The sequence below is a fragment of the Triturus cristatus genome, chromosome 8 (genome assembly GCF_964204655.1).
Source record: "Triturus cristatus chromosome 8, aTriCri1.1, whole genome shotgun sequence".
Classification (NCBI taxonomy): Eukaryota; Metazoa; Chordata; class Amphibia; order Caudata; family Salamandridae; genus Triturus; species Triturus cristatus.
This window is the reverse complement of record NC_140591.1, coordinates 170,395,927-170,415,391: the sequence shown is the minus strand read 5'-3', so window position 1 is coordinate 170,415,391 and position 19,465 is coordinate 170,395,927. Positions and strand designations below refer to the sequence as shown.

General features: G+C 49.0%; 1 protein-coding gene across 3 annotated transcripts in view; it reads right to left on the bottom strand.

Moving 5' to 3' along the window:
• BRWD1 (bromodomain and WD repeat domain containing 1) overlaps positions 1 to 19,465 on the bottom strand; it is a 2,304,433-nt gene that overhangs the window by 1,268,144 nt on the left and 1,016,824 nt on the right. For all 3 annotated transcript variants that reach the window (XM_085621250.1, XM_085621251.1, XM_085621252.1), the window contains exon 18: positions 4,186 to 4,371. In XM_085621250.1, coding sequence (XP_085477376.1) covers positions 4,186 to 4,371 — 186 coding nt within the window. The remainder of the gene's footprint in view (positions 1 to 4,185; positions 4,372 to 19,465) is intronic.

Below are 19,465 nucleotides of genomic sequence, written 5' to 3'. Positions count from 1 at the left end.
ATGGGTGTGGATATCTGGCGGCGAAGCTTGGGCATTTTTTGTTTTCGTGGGTGGCGAATAGGTCTATTTGTGGATGCCCCCACTTCTGAAAGAACGGGTGAAGAACCTGTGGGTGAAGTTCCCACTCGTGGATCTGCTGCGTCTGTCTGCTGAGTAGATCTGCCACAGTGTTCTGGACTCCTGGGACGTGTTGGGCCAGGAGAAAGATTTTCTGCGGAATTGCCCATCTCCATATGCTCTGTGCTAATTGAGAGAGCTGTGGAGAGTGTGTGCCCCACTGTTTTTGAATATAGTACATGGCAGTCATGTTGTCTGTGCGAATGAGGACTGCCTTGCCTGAAATCTGCGTCTGGAAGGATTTTAGGGCTAGGAAGATTGCCAGCAACTCCAAATGGTTGATGTGGAGTAACTTTTGTTGCGGTGTCCATGTGCCCTGAACTGTGAGGTGTAACAGATGAGCTCCCCAGCCGGAGAGAGATGCGTCTGTTAGGATTATTTGTGGGACCGGGTCCAGGAACGGTCGACCTTTGGAAAGGTTTGTGGTGTTCCACCACTGCAGAGAGCGATGGGTACGACGGTCTACCAACACCAGATCTGTCAGTTGCCCCTGGGCCTGGTTCCACTGGCGCGCTAAACACTCTTGGAGTGGACGCATCTGGAGTCTTGCGTGAGGCACTATGAAAATGCAAGAGGCCATCATCCCTATCAGTTGCATAAACACTCTTGCTGGGAGAGAGTGTTGAAGTATGAATTTTTGACACAGAGCCTGTATGTTTGCAATCCTGGCAGGATTGGGATAGGCTATGGCTTTTGAGGTGTCTATGGTGGCACCGAGGTATTGTTTTGTGTGTGATGGTACCAGGTGAGACTTTTGGTGGTTCACCGTGAAACCTAGCTGGTGAAGTAGTTGGATTGTAGCGGCGGTATGGCGCACACATTGGTCGTAGGACGTGGCTTTTATTAGCCAGTCGTCCAAATATGGGAACACGTGAATGTGCGGTCTTCTGAGGTGTGCCGCCACTACTGCTAGGCACTTGGTGAATACCCTTGGTGCTGTTGTGACCCCGAACGGGAGCACCTTGAACTGGTAGTGTTGCCCGTCCACTACAAATCTGAGGTACTTTCTGTGAGCATGGTGTACTGGGATGTGAAAGTAGGCGCCTTTCAAGTCCAGTGTGGTGAGAAAGTCGTTCTGGGAGAGGAGTGGGAGAACCTGTTGAAGGGTCACCATGTGAAAATGGTCTGAATGTATATAAGTGTTTAGAGGCCTGAGATCTAGAATAGGTCGTAGAGTCTCGTCTCGGAATCAGAAAGTACAGGGAGTAGACCCCTAAATTTTGTTGATTGATGGGGACTTGCTCTATGGCTTGTTTTTGCAGGAGGGAGATTACCTCCTGTTTTAGTAACGTGGCATGTTCTTGAGACATTGGTCGTTGCCTGGGTGGAATGTTTGGGGGGGTAGATGTTAATTCTAGGCAGTACCCTGAATGAATAATTTGGGTCACCCATCTGTCTGAGGTGATTGTCTCCCAGACGTGAAGGAAATCTTGTATTAAGCCCCCGACCGGAGTGGAATGGTCTGGAGGGAGCGGGGGAAAGTCATTGGGTAGGTGGTGTGGCAGAGCGGGCGGTGTTTGTCTTGCCTCTGCCTTTATTATTATTGCCTATGTAGCCACCTCTTTGATAACCCTTTGTGAAGGTAGACTGAGGAGGGGATTTATATGACGTGGATGCGCCATCTGAGGAGTAGCCTCTACCAGTGCCCCGAAAGGAGGAGCGGCGAAAAGAGCGCCTAGGAGTGTGTGTCTGTAGGGCTCCCATGGATTTCGCCGTATCAGTATCTTTTTTCATCTTTTCGAGGGCTTCATCAACTTTTGGACCAAATAAATGTTGTTGATCGAATGGGTGGTTTAATATGGAGGCTTGCACCTCAGGTTTAAAACCTGAAACTCTTAGCCAGGCGTGGCGACGAAGGAGGACACTGGTGTTTATGGCCCTGGAGGCTGTATCTGCTGCATCAGGGGCACAGCGTATAGAGGTATTAGTTATAGTTTTTCCCTCTTGGATCAATTCATTAGCCCTATTCTTATATTTTTCAGGGAGATGGTGCATGATGGCCTCTAACTCATCATAATGCGCTCTGTTGTATCTGGCCAATAGCGCTTGAGTGTTGGCAATACGCCATATATTGGCGGCTTGTGACGCAGTGCGCTTCCCTGACGCGTCTAGGAGCTTGGACTCTTTGTCAGATGGTGGTGCTTCGCCTGACGCCTGAGAATTTGAACGCTTCCTAGCTGTAGATACCACTAAGGAATCCAGTGGTGCAGGGCCTTTAATGTATGAAGGATCTGTGGGGGCGGCTTTATATTTTTTCTCTATTCGAGGGTTTAGGACCCTAGCCCTGACTTTGTCTTTAAAAACCTCTGGTGCATGTTTGATTACTCCTTTTAGCATAGGTAGTATTGCAGTGGACCTATGTGCAGAATCGAAGGTGTCTAGGAGCAAATCTTCCTCCACTGGGTCAGTATGTAGCTCTACCCCGTGATAATGTGCTGCCCTCTGTAGTAGGTGGTGAAAACCTAACGAGTCTTCTGGTGGGGATGGCCTAGATGGATAAAGGTCATCCTGTGGGACATCTGGGATGTCCGGATTGTTAAAGTCATTCCATGGGTCTGGGGATCCAGTAGGGGTGGGGTCTTGTGGCACATCTGCTGGATAATAGTAAGGGTCCCCTTGATCATCATGGTCTGGAGACAGGGTCGGAGAGCGATGAGGCAGGGGGGGAGGAGGTGGGGAAGGCACTCTGAAAGGGGAGGTAGCAGTGTCCTTCCTCTTTGGAGGTGGAGGTGGAGCTGGTTTGTCCAAATGTCTCTTTTTTGAAGACAGTGTCAAATGTCCAGTTTTTGGATCCTTGGTAAGTGTCTTTTGTAGAGGATCCGGTGTAAAAAGTTCTTGCGACACTGGTTGTTCGGTCGGCGCCGAGGTTTTCGGGGGCGACTGCTTTTTAGGCTTGTCTGTGCCATGCTTTTTCGGGACCTCCGATTTTTTGTTCGTGCCGAGAGAGGCTTCGGCACGGGAGTGTCGGTGCCGAGGGCCTTATGATGTTTGGTCAGCACCGAGAGGGCGGGTTTCGACACCGAGGGCTTTGCTGGGCTCGGTGTGGAGGTGGAGGCCGATTTTTTCTTCGGTGCCGAAGGGTGTTTTTCGGCACCGCTGGCAGGCTGGCTCGAGCCCGAGCTGCCGGAAGGCTTAATAGGCTTCTTTACCGGGCACGAAGGTGGGGTGTTAGAAGCAGTGTCTTTGGTCTTGCGCCTTGGCTCGAAGGTGTGACCGAAGCCTTTTTGGGTATCGGCGTGGGTGTGGGAGGGGGTATAGTACTCACGACCCTCTGCGCCGGGGTGATGTCCTCCACATCTGATTCGTCGGCCTCGGAAGCACTGACGAGATCGTCGTCATCTTCTTCGATGTTCTGCTGTCCCGGAGCTTCGACGTCGTCCCCGAAGAGGTCGACTGGAGCGGAGGTCGAGGAGTGCGCCATGTTGCGTCGGGCCCTTCGATCTCGAATAGTCTTTTTCGATCTAAAAGACTTGCAGGCGGGACTGTCTCGAGCCTCGTGTTCAGGGGAGAGGCAGAGGTTGCACACCTCATGAAGATCGGTGTGGGGGAATTTGGACCCACATCGAGGGCACTTCTTGAAGGGAGTTCTTTCCATCAGCCGAGACCGGAGCCGGGATAGGCCCAAAGGCCGCCGTCGACGACCGGAATCGAAGAAGTGCCGAAGGGAAGGTGATTAAGATGATTGATTTATCTGAAGAATCTCGATGAGCGAGGATTTAGCGTCGATCGTTGAACTGGAAAAGTTCGGAACCGGAGCGCGAAGTATTACATCTGAGCCCGATGGCGGAAAAAAACAATCTGAGGATGGAGCCGAAGCCCATGCGCAATACGAACCAAAGGAGGAGTCACCGACCTTGTGACTTCCAAAGACTTTCCAAGAGGAAAAACAAACTGCAAACATCCGGGCCCAACACCAGATGGCGATCTATGCACAGTGTATAATCTGCAGCTCATATGCCTCGAACATATAATTATGTAATTTTAGGTTTATGCCTAGATACAAAAACAGGTGTATGGGGGTCAATCTCTTTTCTCAGACACAAAGGAAAGAAAGACGTATCATCATACCACGTAGACTTATTCCATCTTGGTTTGATGGACCAGTTGAAAAAGCACGTTGCTCCATCTCCGGTCTTTGGTCTTGTTCATGTAGCAATTGTCTTATCATACCATCCAAAATGCTGGGTTCATTATGGTGTTCATCCAGGTCATTTGTTTGCTGTCCAATCACTTGTTCAACAACTTCTCCATCACCTAATGTTTTATAAAGATCAAGAGAGAAACATGAACTTAACAGTTAAGTGGCATTTCTGCAAGGGTAATTCTACCATGTTTTGTTAAACGAATACTCTCTCACACCAATATTGGACTTAATCTAGTGAACTGTAGTTATTAACATCTGTAGTGCAGCAGAAACAGTGGTAAGAAGTAGCAATTACTGTACAGGGGCATATGCCTCAGCACTGAAAAAAGGTACCCAGAGTACATGTACAGATAGTCTGCTCATACTATAGAGAAATTACTTTTCAGTGGAGTGGTATGGAAAAGGTAGACAGCTGCTGAAACTTGGGACCAAAAAGCAAGACCAATTCCTTTTTTCTCATTTCAATGTATTGCATTTGCAGTGTTCTTAACCTTTACGGACACTAGACAAAGAGCAAGGTATTGTCTACCCAAGTTTTGTGGAAGGTTAAAATGTCATACTGAATGCCAATAGACAGCTTCCATTTTTGCTGATCATATTCATCTGAAAACTTTCTAAGGTTGCTTTTCAGACTTTCCCACTTACACTCCAGGCCTGCCGCGTTTGTCACGTTACGGAAGCATGGCAAAGAGCCCCCTGTGCTCCACAGAGTTAGGAGAGAATCAGCTGTCAGTCCCACTGGAAAGAAGATTAAGTGACTAATTAGCTGCAAGCAAGTCTTTCCAACTCTCCCTCTACACTGCCTAAAGGACTGAGGGCAGATCTAGAACAGGTCATGCTTCAGTTTGCTTCATAACTCCTTTAAAAACATTTTCATGCTGCTGCTTCTCAGGAAGGCAGTGAGGGTGAAAATAGGCTGTGGAATTACATGTTCAACTGGTTTTCACCTCCACTTGATCCTTAGAGTTAACTGTAACCTTGATTAATGGCCCACTTGGGGTCCCATGGTGCAAGAACCACTGATCAGGCCCTCACACTCCTTTAGAGCCCCTTGAAACCTTACGTCAGTGACCAAGCGTTTGCATCACAAGCCCTACCAGACTGCTGTTACTGCACCCAACCAACTGTAACATGCATAACAACTATGGGTGGCTGCTAATACAAACAAACAGAACCCCTTTATACATCTTTAAATATTTGTTTTTAAATCTGAAAATCATTTAAAGAAAGAAAACCTAGCCATAGGATGCAGCACTTTCAATGCTTTGTTGAAATGTGTAGGGAGCTGGCTTTGTATATACTATACCAAAGAAAGGTATAGTGCGCACAGAGTCCAGTGAATCCCCAGAGGCGTACAGAGACTCAAATAGATAATACTAAACGCTGTAGTTGCGGTAGTGTGGTCGAGCAGTTAGGCTTATCAGAGGGTAGTGTTAAGCATTTGTTGTACACACTCAGGCAAGAAATGATTGCACACACTCAAAGACTGAATCCAGACCGATTGTTTTGTATAAAAAGTTATTATTTGGTTATTTTATTTCTAGAACCAAGAAATACTCAGTTGCAGGTAAGTAACAGTTTACAAAGCAGTAATACTTTCAAAATGCAGTATATGTTTTGCAAGACAGAAGAAATGCATAACAGTTCTAGAAATGCTATTCTATTTGCCAGTCAGAAACAGGAGCACTAAGCAATGTGAAATATGGGGGGGCGTGGCTTGCAGCAGCGGAAGATGGCCGCTTGTTGATAGAGCTCCACTAGCGGACAGCAACGAAACCCACTATCCGGCATTATCCGAGGGCAATCAGTGGTGATTTTCGGGGCTCTGTCACGCTGGAACACGGCAGTAGGCTGAGCGAAGCTGAAGCAGCCTCCAATAAGCTTTACTGCCCGTAAAACAGTGACCTTTGCAATTCTCCCTGACGCACCTTAAATGGTGCCTTCCTGGCCCTGAGACGGCGGTGACTACAGCGGGGGACAGCGGACGGGAGCTGAGATGCGCGTCTGAAGCAGGATCGCGGTGAGAAGCACAGGCGGAGTAGCCCGCGGTGGGAGCCAGCGTGCCCGGAGAAGCTGGTGGAGGCAGCGGGGCTGAGCCTTGGGCTGGGAGAGGCGCCCTTCATCTGGCAGCCGATGAGTGTGAGCCGGACGCGGCGAGGCCGCAGGAAAGACTCGGAGCGCTGAGGGAGGTGGGGGCAGCGAGGCCCGCCACAATGTAAGCACCCACCAGGGTGATCTTCCGGACTATCGGTGGGGCTGAGGGCCCACCATGTGTGTGCAATGTACTGTCCTGGAGGTCAGAGCGTGGGCCACCCCCCCCCCCGGGGAGGAGAGAGGCACTGCGCTGGACAGTGGAGAGAGCCCAGAATAGATGACGTGAGCGGGCGGTGTGCGGAGACGCGGCGGACCCCGGGCCTTCGTGTCTGGGCTACCGGCCGCACTGAACGCCGTTAGAGGGGGTCTGTAGTGGAGAGAGGCAGGGCCCTGAGGAGACTGGCTGTGCCCGACTGCCCTTTGCACGCTTCCTTTTGCGCCCTGGCGTGCCCGAGGTGTTTGTAGGGTGCCCCCGGCTCCAATCCCTGAGAGCAACACAGTCATCGAGGGGGCCAACCCCCCGTCGCATCTTCTCTGGACCTCGATATGGGTGGCACACCCTGAGACATGGGCCGCAACAGACCACCAGGCCCAGGCAAACCAGATTAAAAAATACACAGTGGCCATGGGGAAAGAAGACGGGGCTTCAGGTGGGAGACGACAGCAGGAAGATCCTGTAGTTAATGGCCCAGACCCCTCCTTGAGGGACATAATGGCAGCTATTCAGGAACTCCGGGGAACCCTGGAGCCCAAACTAGACTCGGTGACAGAGGTCGACCTACTATGGGCGAACTTCAGGAAGATGTCTGATAAGGTAGCAGTGGCGGAAACGGGCATCGGGAGTCTCCAATTAAAGACAAAAAGACTTGAGGAACAGGTTGCTGCCCTCACCAAAAATCAAACTGAAAATGCCAGGCTCGAAGACAAGGAGGGGCAGGCCAGGCAAAACAACATTCGCGTAGTGGGGGTTCCGGAGGGAATGGAGAGGCCCTCCGCAGACTGATTCATAGAAGATCTAGTACTGAACCACCTGAAACCCAAACGCCTGTCCAACTTCTTCTCAGTCGAGCAGGCCCACCGTGTGTTTGGGGGAAAGCCTAAACCGGGCCCCCCTCCCCTCGCGCGTACCATCACTGCCCGCATTCTAAACTTTAGAGACCGGGATGCCATTCTGCAGGCGGTGCGGACCACAGGAGACCTTCATCTTGAAAACGCCACGATCCAGTTCTTTCCAGACTTCACCCTCCATGTCCAGCGCCAGCGTCGGTCCTTTCAGGGGGTGAAGAGAGCCCTCAGGGAACAAGGGGTGAAGTACATGATGCTCTTCCCCGCACACCTTAAGATCCTGGATGGTGGCAGGGCTTATTTCTTTGAAACACCGGAGGAGGCCGGCAACTGGTTGGAAGGTTGGCGAACAGTGGGAAGGAAAGGAGGACCGCACAGACCGGATCAGTGACTTAACGGACAGGACACTGGGAGTGACGGAAAGTCCCTTGCCGGGCAGCCAGGGCCATGAACGGAGAGTAATAAAGTGACCTGTAGAAGGGTAGGCAATTGAATTGAACTGTGTTTTCCCCTTTCCCTTTCTTGGTACCTCGAAGATCACTTAAGCTTCGCTTTATGGGGGGGGGGGGGGAGGGGGACACATTCTGTTATGAGGCGCTCCGTACAGTATGGACATTGAACTTCCTTGTAATGCTCTGTGTTGTTTCGGGCACGTAGGGGTGTATTGAATTTACCGGGAGCAAATTTGGGAGGGGGCAGGGCTAAGTGACGGTGCATTGAACTGCCCTAATATAGCTTTGGGACATTCGTTAGTTCCGTATAACTCTTCTAGCTGACTGCAAGTTCATGTTTCCTCGCATATGTGGAGTGTGAAAATAATGGGGCGACAGGCACTCTGCATGTTTGAACGGTGGGAGGTTGGGTTCCCATCGAGCAGGGAGGCGGGGAGGGTTTGTTTCAGGGGTTGGTAAGTTTTGCTCTAGACCAGTTCAGTCCTGTTGCGTGTGGTAACCTGCCTGATGACACAGTGGGTCCGAGCACCTATCCGATAACGACAAGCCCCTCTGACTAAAATGGGTACTCAAGCTAAGTTTACAATATGGACGTGGAACGTGAATGGGCTGGGCAATAAGATTAAGAGGACTCTAGTACTACAGCACCTCAAACGACACTCTCCCGATGTAGTTCTTATTCAGGAGACACACCTGCGTGGGAATAGGTGCAAGGCCCTGGATCATTTTGGCTATAAAATGGTTGCCCACTCGGGGTTCACGTCAGGATCATGGGGGGTGGGCATCCTGATCCGCAATGCCCTGCCCGCATCCCGTCGGGCACATGGTCTGACGATGCGGGTTATTTTGCCGCTGCGGCAGTGAAATGGGAGGGTCGTACCGTAGTCTTTTGCTCCTGCTATGTCCCACCAGGCCTACATTCGTCAGTTTTTCCACGACTGGGCTCTTTCCTGGCAGATCTTCCCCAGGGGCTCCTCCTGTTAGGGGGTGACACTAATGCGGTTATGAATGAGGACCTTGACCGTTCCGGGGATGGGTTGGGTTGCAGGGGGGGACGGGGCCTGGAGGGCTTTGTCACGGCAATGGGCCTTAGTGACCTGTGGCGCACATATCACCCTTCACATAGACAGTACACGTTCTACTCAGCCCGACATGGGACCTCTTCACGACTTGACTACTTTTTTACCCACTCCGACCAGATGGGCGTTTTTGCTGACCCCCGTATTATGGCCCGTGGGATCTCCGACCACTTGCGGTCGGCGTCACACTTCTGGGCCCTGTGTAATAAGGCGTCCTTTCGAGGATAGACCCGTGGCGCCTTCGGGATCAGAATATTGGGGACAAACTCCGGGAGGGTTCTCGGCTTTACTTTGAGGAAAACCGGGGCTCGGTAGCCTCTCATGTAAATGTGGGAAGCATATAAAACTGTGCTGAGAGGGCTGTCCCAGGCACTGATTGGGGTCTAGAAGAAAGAGGAATCCCTACAAATCAGTCAACTTGAAAATGAAATAGAACAGATGGAGCGGGACGCCAGTATGGCCTCTTCGGTTGACCTCCGTCATAGACTGACACTCAAACAGAGGGAACTTCGAGCATTAGCTGAGGGGGAGGCACGGGCATACGCTCTTGCTACACAACACCGGCTGTATGATGTTGGGGATAAGTCCCTAAAGTTGCTTGCTTGGCTCGAACGGCGCGACAGGGAGCGCTCCTGGGTGGCTGAGGTGATGGACGTGTTGGGATCCCTAGTATCCAACAGTTTGGAAATAGCGAAGGCGTTTGCGTCTCATTTCAAAAGGGTATATTTCCCGGTGTGCACCAGGACTGAAGGCGACTGCGCTGAATTCCTGCAGGATTTTGCGCTGCCCAAATTGTCCCAGGAACATAGTGACCGCCTGGACGCGGATCTCACAGGGGAGGAAATTGGGAAGGCCCTTAACTCGCTCCAGTCTGGGAAAGCGTCTGGACCAAACGGGCATTTTGGTAGAGATTTATAAGAGGCAGGCAAAATTCATTATCAACCCCCTTCTTCAGATGTATTTGGAGGCGTGGGAGGCCACGATTGTGGTCACTCAAAGCCGGGAAGCCAGCGGATCAATGTTCCTCGTACCGCCCCATTTCAATTATCGACGTAGAGGCCAAGAACCTGGCCAAGGCCCTAGCAGATAGGCTGGTATCTGTTCTTACTGACTTGGTGCTTGTCGACCAGTCTGGATTTATGCTCCGTAAGAGCACCCGCCACAACCTGCGATGCTTGTACGGCGTACTATACATGACGGAGGATGTTGGGGACACAGACGGTGTTGATGGCTTTAGACGCATCAATGGCATTCGACGGTATTGAATGGCCCTATTTATTTATGGTGCTCCGGAAACTTGGTTTTGGCCCGATCTACTGCAGTTGGGTGCGACTTCTTCATGAACAACCTGTGGCTCGGGTCAGGGTGAACGATGCTATGTCCAGGGTGTTCCACTTTATGAGGGGTACCAGACAGGGCTGCCCCCTGTCTCCCCTCATTTTTGCCCTGGAGCCGCTGGCTCATTGGGTCAGGAGAGACGGATCTTTGTGGGGCCAGGGGCTGACAGACAAATGGGAAGAGCGTATCTCCCTATACGCCGACGATATTGTGCTGTACATGGCGTGGCCATATCACTCCCTTGCGCAGGCGTTACACCTCTTCGAGTTATTTGGCAGCTACTCTGGCTACACCATCAATTGGGGGAAGTCGGTGATCTTTCCTTTGTCGGGCGGATCCCCACTAGATGCCCAGCCACCGTAGCCACTGACTGGTTCAAGTACTTGGGGGTCTATATCACACGATATAAAGAGGAATTTTTCGCTAGGAACCTTGAGTCTCAGTTGGCTCACCTCGGGGCAGACGTAAGTCACTGGCGGTCATTACCTCTTTCCCTCATGGCCCGGGCGGCAATATTTAAGATGCTCGCTCTGCCGAGGCTACTATACATCCTGTCCCCCCCGGGGGTATTTACACGCATTTTGCAGTCGGTGCGGACGCTGCTTTCGAATGGTGGGACTCCTAGAATAGCGCTCCACAAGTTCACTAGAGGGATATATGACGGGGGCCTGGCACTCCCTGATGTCAGATTATATTACTGGGCCTCGCAGCTCCAGGTAGTTAATGACTGGGTATATACAGATAACTCCGAACCGGCCTACAGAGTAGACAGGTTTGTCATGCCAGGGGGCAACAGTGAGCACCTGCTTTATGCCCGGAGGCCGCGAAGAGAGTGGCCCGTACACACGAGTGGTAGTTCAATGTTGGAGGGAGGCAGACAAGTTCCTGGGGTGGACGGACAAACTGACCAGTAGAACCCCCTTATGGATTGGAGATCAACTGAGAGAGGTGATGCGTTTGACCGGCTTTAGGGGGTGGAGGCTGATTGGCATGGACTACTTAGGTGACGTTTGGAAGGGATCTGCCCCCGCACCTTTGCCTACCTCAAGAAGGAATATGACCTTCACGACACAATAATACCACTACATACGTCTCACACACGCCTTACGTTCACATATTAGTAGAGATTGCTCTATCCCGGAATATTCCCCCTTGGAAGATAGGTTACTACTGGACCCCATAGAAGCCCACCTCCACCATTTATCGAAAGCTCATCAACAATATGCCAGACCCCTTGGTGAGGCTTCGGGGGGCATGGGTCCGTGATATTGGTACCCTAGACGACGATGATTGGCAAGACGCCGTACAGAACCCGCGTAAAATAGCAATCCGTCCTAGGTTTAGACTGGTCCAATTGAAAATCCTACATCATATATATTACCCTCGCACACATCTATACGCGTGGCCCAAGATCACGGACAATTTGTCCGCGGTTGTGGGTGACAAGGTTCCAATGAAGCCCAAGTGCCTGTTATTGATGATTAGGGGAGACACAGACTGGCCGAGGCCTATTTTACTTTGGCTGGCACTGGCCGCGGGGGTAGTGAAAAGAAACATCGCCAGGGGGTGGGGTTCCCAGACGCCCCCGCAACTGGAACAGTGGAGGAGGGACCTAGATTGGTGCCAAAGAACTGAGGAAACCATATACAAGAGCAGGGGCTCCATTAAGAAATGGAAGATGATGTAGGGACCATGGCGGAAGTATAGAGGGTCGGAGAGGGAGTCCGGGGAGTAATTATGTAATTGGATATCCCACTTGTGTACTAATGTGCTCGTCTTTGTTCACCACAATACTATTTCCTAATCAGCTTTTTGGACATTGTCTATCGTTTTACGATACTAAGAGCTATGTTAATAAAAAGATTTTTTTTAAAAAGCAATGTGAAAGCTAGACAGTTGTATGCAATAGGGAAGTCACAACGTGATCCTCTGGTAGGAAAATAGTGTAATGCATGAGCAGGTAAGTACTCTACTTACAATCCCAGACTTCGGGGGTTTTAACTAACACTGGGCAAGGTTCAGTTTCAGGTAGGTCTAACACCAACAGTGGCAGCCGGGTGCAGAGGTCATTGGGCCCAATGTAAATCAATAGAGACTGGGGACACCTAGAAGAAGAACGGTTTGCAGGTAAGCACCCACAGTTTTAGAACACAGGCCATAGGGTTGAAGATCATAGGGGAAGCCACAAGGCAGCACCAAAGCCAAGTCACAGGGGCAGCCAGGTGCAGGCTGCAGAATCAGCATCAAGCGCCCAATGCGTTTCAATAGGGAATCTCAGTCGCACAAAGAGGCTGCAGGCTCGGACTAGGGGATTGGCTGAAGGTGACCACTGGCTGGGCAGGTAAGTTGGAGGGCTGGGAGAGGTCGAGGCATTGTTGGTTAAGCACCCAAAGGATGGAGGGCTGAGGATGCTAGGGTACCTTTTGGTGTCGGATCTTCTTGGTAGGAGCCGGACGTGGTCAGAGGGACCCTTCATGTAGAGACTGCAGGCAACTTTGTGGGGTCCAGCAGAGGTCAGCCACTGTTAAAGATGAGGTCAGGATCACTGGGGAGACTTCCACAGGACAGGCGAGCCAGTCAAACTCGGCCTATGGGCATCGGGTGCAGAGTGGGCAGGGGTCGAGGATCCAGCTGGACCGGAGTCCTTGGTGTAGTTTCTTTTGGACAAGGCCACTGTCCTCAGGAGATCTGGTCTTGGCTGAAGAGTGGCAGTCTTTATGGAGTTCTTGGAAGTTGCTGGCCACGGGACAGGCGTTGTCTTCTTTGCAGGGTCATTGAGCAGGAGACAGGCTGGTAGGGCTAGGGCCAAATCGGTAGACGTCTTCCAGGCTTGGCTGCACAGCGTATTCTTCGTCCTTTTTCTCCTTGGGTCTTAGGAATCTGAGGATCAAGGTTCAGGGGTGCCCCTAAATACTGAATTTAGGGTTGTTAAAGCTCACAGACCTGAATGCTGTTCATGCTTGGGGATAGGTGTGAAGCACCTCCACCAGGAGCAGCCTTTGTATCTGACCCACGAGAGCACGAGAGCAACCACCTCAGGGGGTCAGAAACATGTTTGGGTGTGGCAGGACAGTGCAGACCAGTCAGCTGGACATGAGGGATTGGTTGCTTTCAGGGGACATCTCTAAATACCCTCTAAATGCATTTTGCAATAAATCCAACACTGGCATCAGTGTGGGTTTACTATGCTGAGGAGTTTGCTATCAAACTCCTTGGCATTCAGCAAAGCCATCATAGAGCTGTGGAGTTTGTAATGACAAAGTCTCAGCCCTTGTACTCGATATGGCTCCACTGCACTTACAATGTATGTGAATGGCACAGATTCTGTAGGGAAACATTGCTCATGCAGCTGTGCACTCACCTGTAGTATGGCACACTCTGCCTTAGGGCTGTGAGGCCTGCTAGAAGGGAGACTTACGTATTCCACAGGCAGTGATTGGCGGCCATCACACAGGGATGTGTGCCATGTCAACTCTGAAGTTTTGTCTGCACCAATACACAAAGTCTGCAATGGCAGTGTGCATGTGTTTGGTGAGGGGCTTCTGAGGGTTGCACAATACATGTTGCAATCCTTAGAGACCGTCTCTGGTCACAAAGTCCTTGGTTTCCTTTACAATGGACTTACAAGTGAGCCAGGGGTGTGCCAATTGCGAAAACAAAGGTACTGTTTTGGTAAAGAACACAGGCAACTTGATTGGAAGAGACCCAGTGCAAAATCAGTCAAAGTGCATCAGATATAAGTGGGGGTAACCATGCAAAAAGGGGCACTTTCCTACACATTGCACTTCATTTAAGGGACATCTTAATGGAAAGACAACTCAAAAACAAAGAGGAAAAAATATAAGTTACTTACCTGTAATTGCAGTTATCCAGTATTGGTATCTTTCATTTGAATCATTCCCCGTCGTCGAAGTGGGAGTCCCACGGCACTATACTAAAGCAGTGTGTATCACTATCATAGGCTATAATGGCAATGGAACAAAAGACAGATTAATAGCCTCTCTATGTCCTTTTGTGAAAAAGGGACCAAACTTGAAGCATAGCCGATCTGGCAACAGCACCCTGTAGAGCACTCCCAACCACTGAGTCCCTCAGATTTTTACACATGAGTGTTAATAAATAATCCTGAGCTATTAGGGGAGGAGGGTGGGCCGCATGTGAATCTATGAAAGATACCAATACTGGATAACTGCAGTTACAGGTAAGTAACTTATTTTCTTATCCAGTTTTAGATTCTTCGTAGACTCACAAGCTTGAATCAGAGTAGCAAGCAGTGTTGTATGGTGTAAGTAACTTAAATCCCCTTAGAGGATGGTGGGTACAAAGTAATATACCATTACAGTAGTTCCAACAGACTTAAAGCATACATAAATGTCTATAAATACACACACATATATATATATACATACATATATATATATATATATATAAACACATCTAGATATAGAAATTGTAAGTATTCATATGTATACTCTTAAGATAAAGAAACATTAGTAAAATAAGGGTTACAGATATATATAAATATATCCATAGAAATATACAAAGCTGCCTGTGAGTTTAATAAAATACATCTATGATTGTATAAATACTGTAACTAAGATGGAACCAGTATACTGTATACGATAATATTATAGAAATGCGAATATAATTACAAAGAACCACATACATAATTATTCCAGAAATGGAGGCTCACCTTATAGATATCTTAACACATCGGTCCTACCGCTGCATTACTGCAGTGGGATGATTCCAAGCTGTAGCTCTGCGCGAATGTGTGAGTGCTGTTCCACATTGCGGTGTGGCAGATCGTTTGCAAAGGAACATCAGCAAACAAGGTTAGGCAAGGTGTATACCGCCCTTCTATACTGTTCTATAACCCTCAAAATTAGACGTTTACTAACGCTGGAGTGGCAAAATGTAATTGTTGTAGCAAAAACATTTTGTAATGGTTGCGGCTGTCACTGAAGTACCTTGTGTGGATTATACTTATGAAAACAATATATGATCTGTTTGCCATATTTGTTTAGTCCGATACAAACAGAATTATCTGTGTGTGGATTTAGGACACTGTTATATCCCTAGGGTAAGGGGAAGTTTAGCTGAAGATGTTGGAGTTGGTTAAAAGAAAATATGAAGTATGCAAGGCTAATTGAAATAAAATTGTGATGGAGCTTTGGGAATAAGATAATATATGTACACGTATTCCTTAGAGAAACGTAGAAAGGCTGTTGTGTTGTGAAAACCTTTATTTATGAATGTGCAAGCCGAAGCAATAGTCCATAGTAATGCGACCTTCCCCCTGAGGGACTTGGACACTTTGTGAACAGGTTCAAAAGGTGGTTTGACAAGGTGGGAAAGAAAGATATTGGACTGGCATTGTGGAGGAGGCGCTAGTACAGGGAGGAAAGGTCAAAGAAATCCAAATGTAATGCTTAAGTACTCTTTAGAGCAGAGAGAGAAAGGAATAAACGTCCGTATCCAAAACATTTTGTGAAGTGAACGTAAAAAAACATATGCACTAATCTAGGATGAGATGGGTGATAAAGCAGAGTGTACTCCAGCGATGCTTCCAACAGTTGTAGGGTACACGGGTGACAATATAAACAAAATTTAATCCCATTTAATATGGGTGTTTTACTAGTTATTTCCACACTTGCCTTGTATAGGCTATCCCTGAAGGCATGAGGAATACGGAGGTAATAATAAACGGCGAAATGCAAATGGGGCCATTGTCGACAGAAAAAAGGTAGTGATATCGACGAAAGCCCACTCCCACAAGGCAATGGTGGGTGGTAGAATTCTGTGGCGTTGACGATGCTGATGCATTTTGACGTTGTAGTGGATGCCGTTGTCGACATCATTACAACAAACAATTGATGGACGGAATGCTTACAATGCAGACATTCTCCCCCAGTCAAGAGATCTGGGTTAAATCCATCGTTCTTTTGCCCACTACACCACCCCAGTTTAGACATGGCCATATGCAAATCAGTCTTGACCCTGTGCCTCATGGGAACAGTCCAGCCCGAACTGGCAAGCCATGTCTTCCCTGGACTGGAATCAAGCATCCTAGGACCGGTTTCTGGCTATCAGCCGTCATCAGCCAGGATAGCTTGACTCCAGTGGCGTAGTGAGCACGGGTCCCACGTCTGGGAATACCCATCCCACTTAGGGCGAAAAGCGTTACAACAAACAATTGATGGACGGAATGCTTACAATGCAGACATTCTCCCCCAGTCAAGAGATCTGGGTTAAATCCATCATTCTTTTGCCCACTACACCACCCCAGTTTAGACATGGCCATATGCAAATCAGTCTTGACCCTGTGCCTCATGGGAACAGTCCAGCCCGAACTGCCAAGCCATGTCTTCCCTGGACTGGAATCAAGCATCCTAGGACCGGTTTCTGGCTATCAGCCGTCATCAGCCAGGATAGCTTGACTCCAGTGGCGTAGTGAGCACGGGTCCCACGTCTGGGAATACCCATCCCACTTAGGGCGAAAAGCATTACAACAAACAATTGATGGACGGAATGCTTACAATGCAGACATTCTCCCCCAGTCAAGAGATCTGGGTTAAATCCATCGTTCTTTTGCCCACTACACCACCCCAGTTTAGACATGGCCATATGCAAATCAGTCTTGACCCTGTGCCTCATGGGAACAGTCCAGCCCGAACTGCCAAGCCATGTCTTCCCTGGACTGGAATCAAGCATCCTAGGACCGGTTTCTGGCTATCAGCCGTCATCAGCCAGGATAGCTTGACTCCAGTGGCGTAGTGAGCACGGGTCCCACGTCTGGGAATACCCATCCCACTTAGGGCGAAAAGCGTTACAACAAACAATTGATGGACGGAATGCTTACAATGCAGACATTCTCCCCCCGTCAAGAGATCTGGGTTAAATCCATCGTTCTTTTGCCCACTACACCACCCCAGTTTAGACATGGCCATATGCAAATCAGTCTTGACCTTGACCATCATTTGTTTGTTGTAACGCTTTTCGCCCTAAGTGGGATGGGTATTCCCAGACGTGGGACCCGTGCTCACTACGCCACTGGAGTCAAGCTATCCTGGCTGATGACGGCTGATAGCCAGAAACCGGTCCTAGGATGCTTGATTCCGGTCCAGGGAAGACATGGCTTGGCAGTTCGGGCTGGACTGTTCCCATGAGGCACAGGGTCAAGACTGATTTGCATATGGCCATGTCTAAACTGGGGTGGTGTAGTGGGCAAAAGAACGATGGATTTAACCCAGATCTCTTGACTGGGGGAGAATGTATGCATTGTCAGCATTCCGTCCATCATTTGTTTGTTGTAACGCTTTTCGCCCTAAGTGGGATGGGTATTCCCAGACGTGGGACCCGTGCTCACTACGCCACTGGAGTCAAGCTATCCTGGCTGATGACGGCTGATAGCCAGAAACCGGTCCTAGGATGCTTGATTCCGGTCCAGGGAAGACATGGCTTGGCAGTTCGGGCTGGACTGTTCCCATGAGGCACAGGGTCAAGACTGATTTGCATATGGCCATGTCTAAACTGGGGTGGTGTAGTGGGCAAAAGAACGATGGATTTAACCCAGATCTCTTGACTGGGGGAGAATGTATGCATTGTCAGCATTCCGTCCATCATTTGTTTGTTGTAACGCTTTTCGCCCTAAGTGGGATGGGTATTCCCAGACGTGGGACCCGTGCTCACTACGCCACTGGAGTCAAGCTATCCTGGCTGATGACGGCTGATAGCCAGAAACCGGTCCTAGGATGCTTGATTCCGGTCCAGGGAAGACATGGCTTGGCAGTTCGGGCTGGACTGTTCCCATGAGGCACAGGGTCAAGACTGATTTGCATATGGCCAGGTCTAAACTGGGGTGGTGTAGTGGGCAAAAGAACGATGGATTTAACCCAGATCTCTTGACTGGGGGAGAATGTATGCATTGTCAGCATTCCGTCCATCATTTGTTTGTTGTAACGGTTGTCGACATCATTAGCATCGACGTTGAGACAGTGAAAGCATTCGGATTTAGGCCTTGCTGTCAGACGAGCTAACTCCATGTGAAATAGTAGGAGTTGCAAGCTCTGACAGAGAAGCTCCTGAGGAGAGGTCTTTGCACTTCTCCCTTCAACTGTCCTTTTGCGAGTTGCATGAGTCTTTGAAGGAGCTTAGAGTGTGTCTGGAGTATGTTACTCCTTTGATGACATCCTTAGTTGAAAGCATTATCGTTGTCTCAAACAATGAGTTGGGAAGCCTCGGTATGAGCTCAAAAAGGTAAGATATCTGGATGATCTGATGAAAAAAGTATTTCCCTATAGCCATGGGAGTGGGTATGGGCTAGAATAAAACTGACATATAGTTTACCTTTATCAGAAGCAATCCGGTGATGGTTCTATCCGAAAGTGAAAATAAGCTATATATTTCTGATTGATCCTGTCCTAGGTTCTGGCTGATTTTGGATTGGCTGAGAGCGCCTGTTTCTGTTGGCTGCACACTAGAAGTATTAAATAGAGAGCTATTGCTGTTGATGTGTAAAGTTTTCTCCACTGCAAAACCTTTGTACAATTTAAATATATATATTTTTGTTTAAGCTAGCCGCCCCAGTCTTATTTATCAGGAAGAGGAGTAATGAGGAAAGGATGTGAGGCCTGTGAGAAGTGAGTGATCACTACTATTGCAAAGATATCAATGGTGATGTTCCAGATGTCCTTGAATGAACCTTTCTGTTTGAAAGCCTGTTCTTGTAACTCTTCTATTCATGGTGTTCAGTCGCGCAAGAGGTACTTGATCGGCTGTGGAGGATATGGTGTGCAGCAATTAGGCATGCGTTTTGGAGAACTTGTTTGTAAAATTTCTCAGTTTCTACAAGTTTTGAGAAAGAGATAAAATTGTTATAGATCTAGGTCATGTCGTGAAACAATGACTGACTTCAGAACATTGAGAGCTATATCATGCTGGAAGAGTAATGTAAAAGCAGCTTTGTTACTTCGGATGGTTCAAACTGCGTTGGAGGGTTTATCAGATAGCACTCCATGGTTGGGAATTAGTTGATGACCTTAAGTTGGTGCTGGTGGCAGGGGTCAGGAGAGAATGTGTGAAGGTGATGAGTGGCCAAATGGTAGGACTCGTAACTGGTAATGGGTGCGGGTTCTCGGAAAATCGGAGATACTTGCAATGTTTGGGAAATGCGG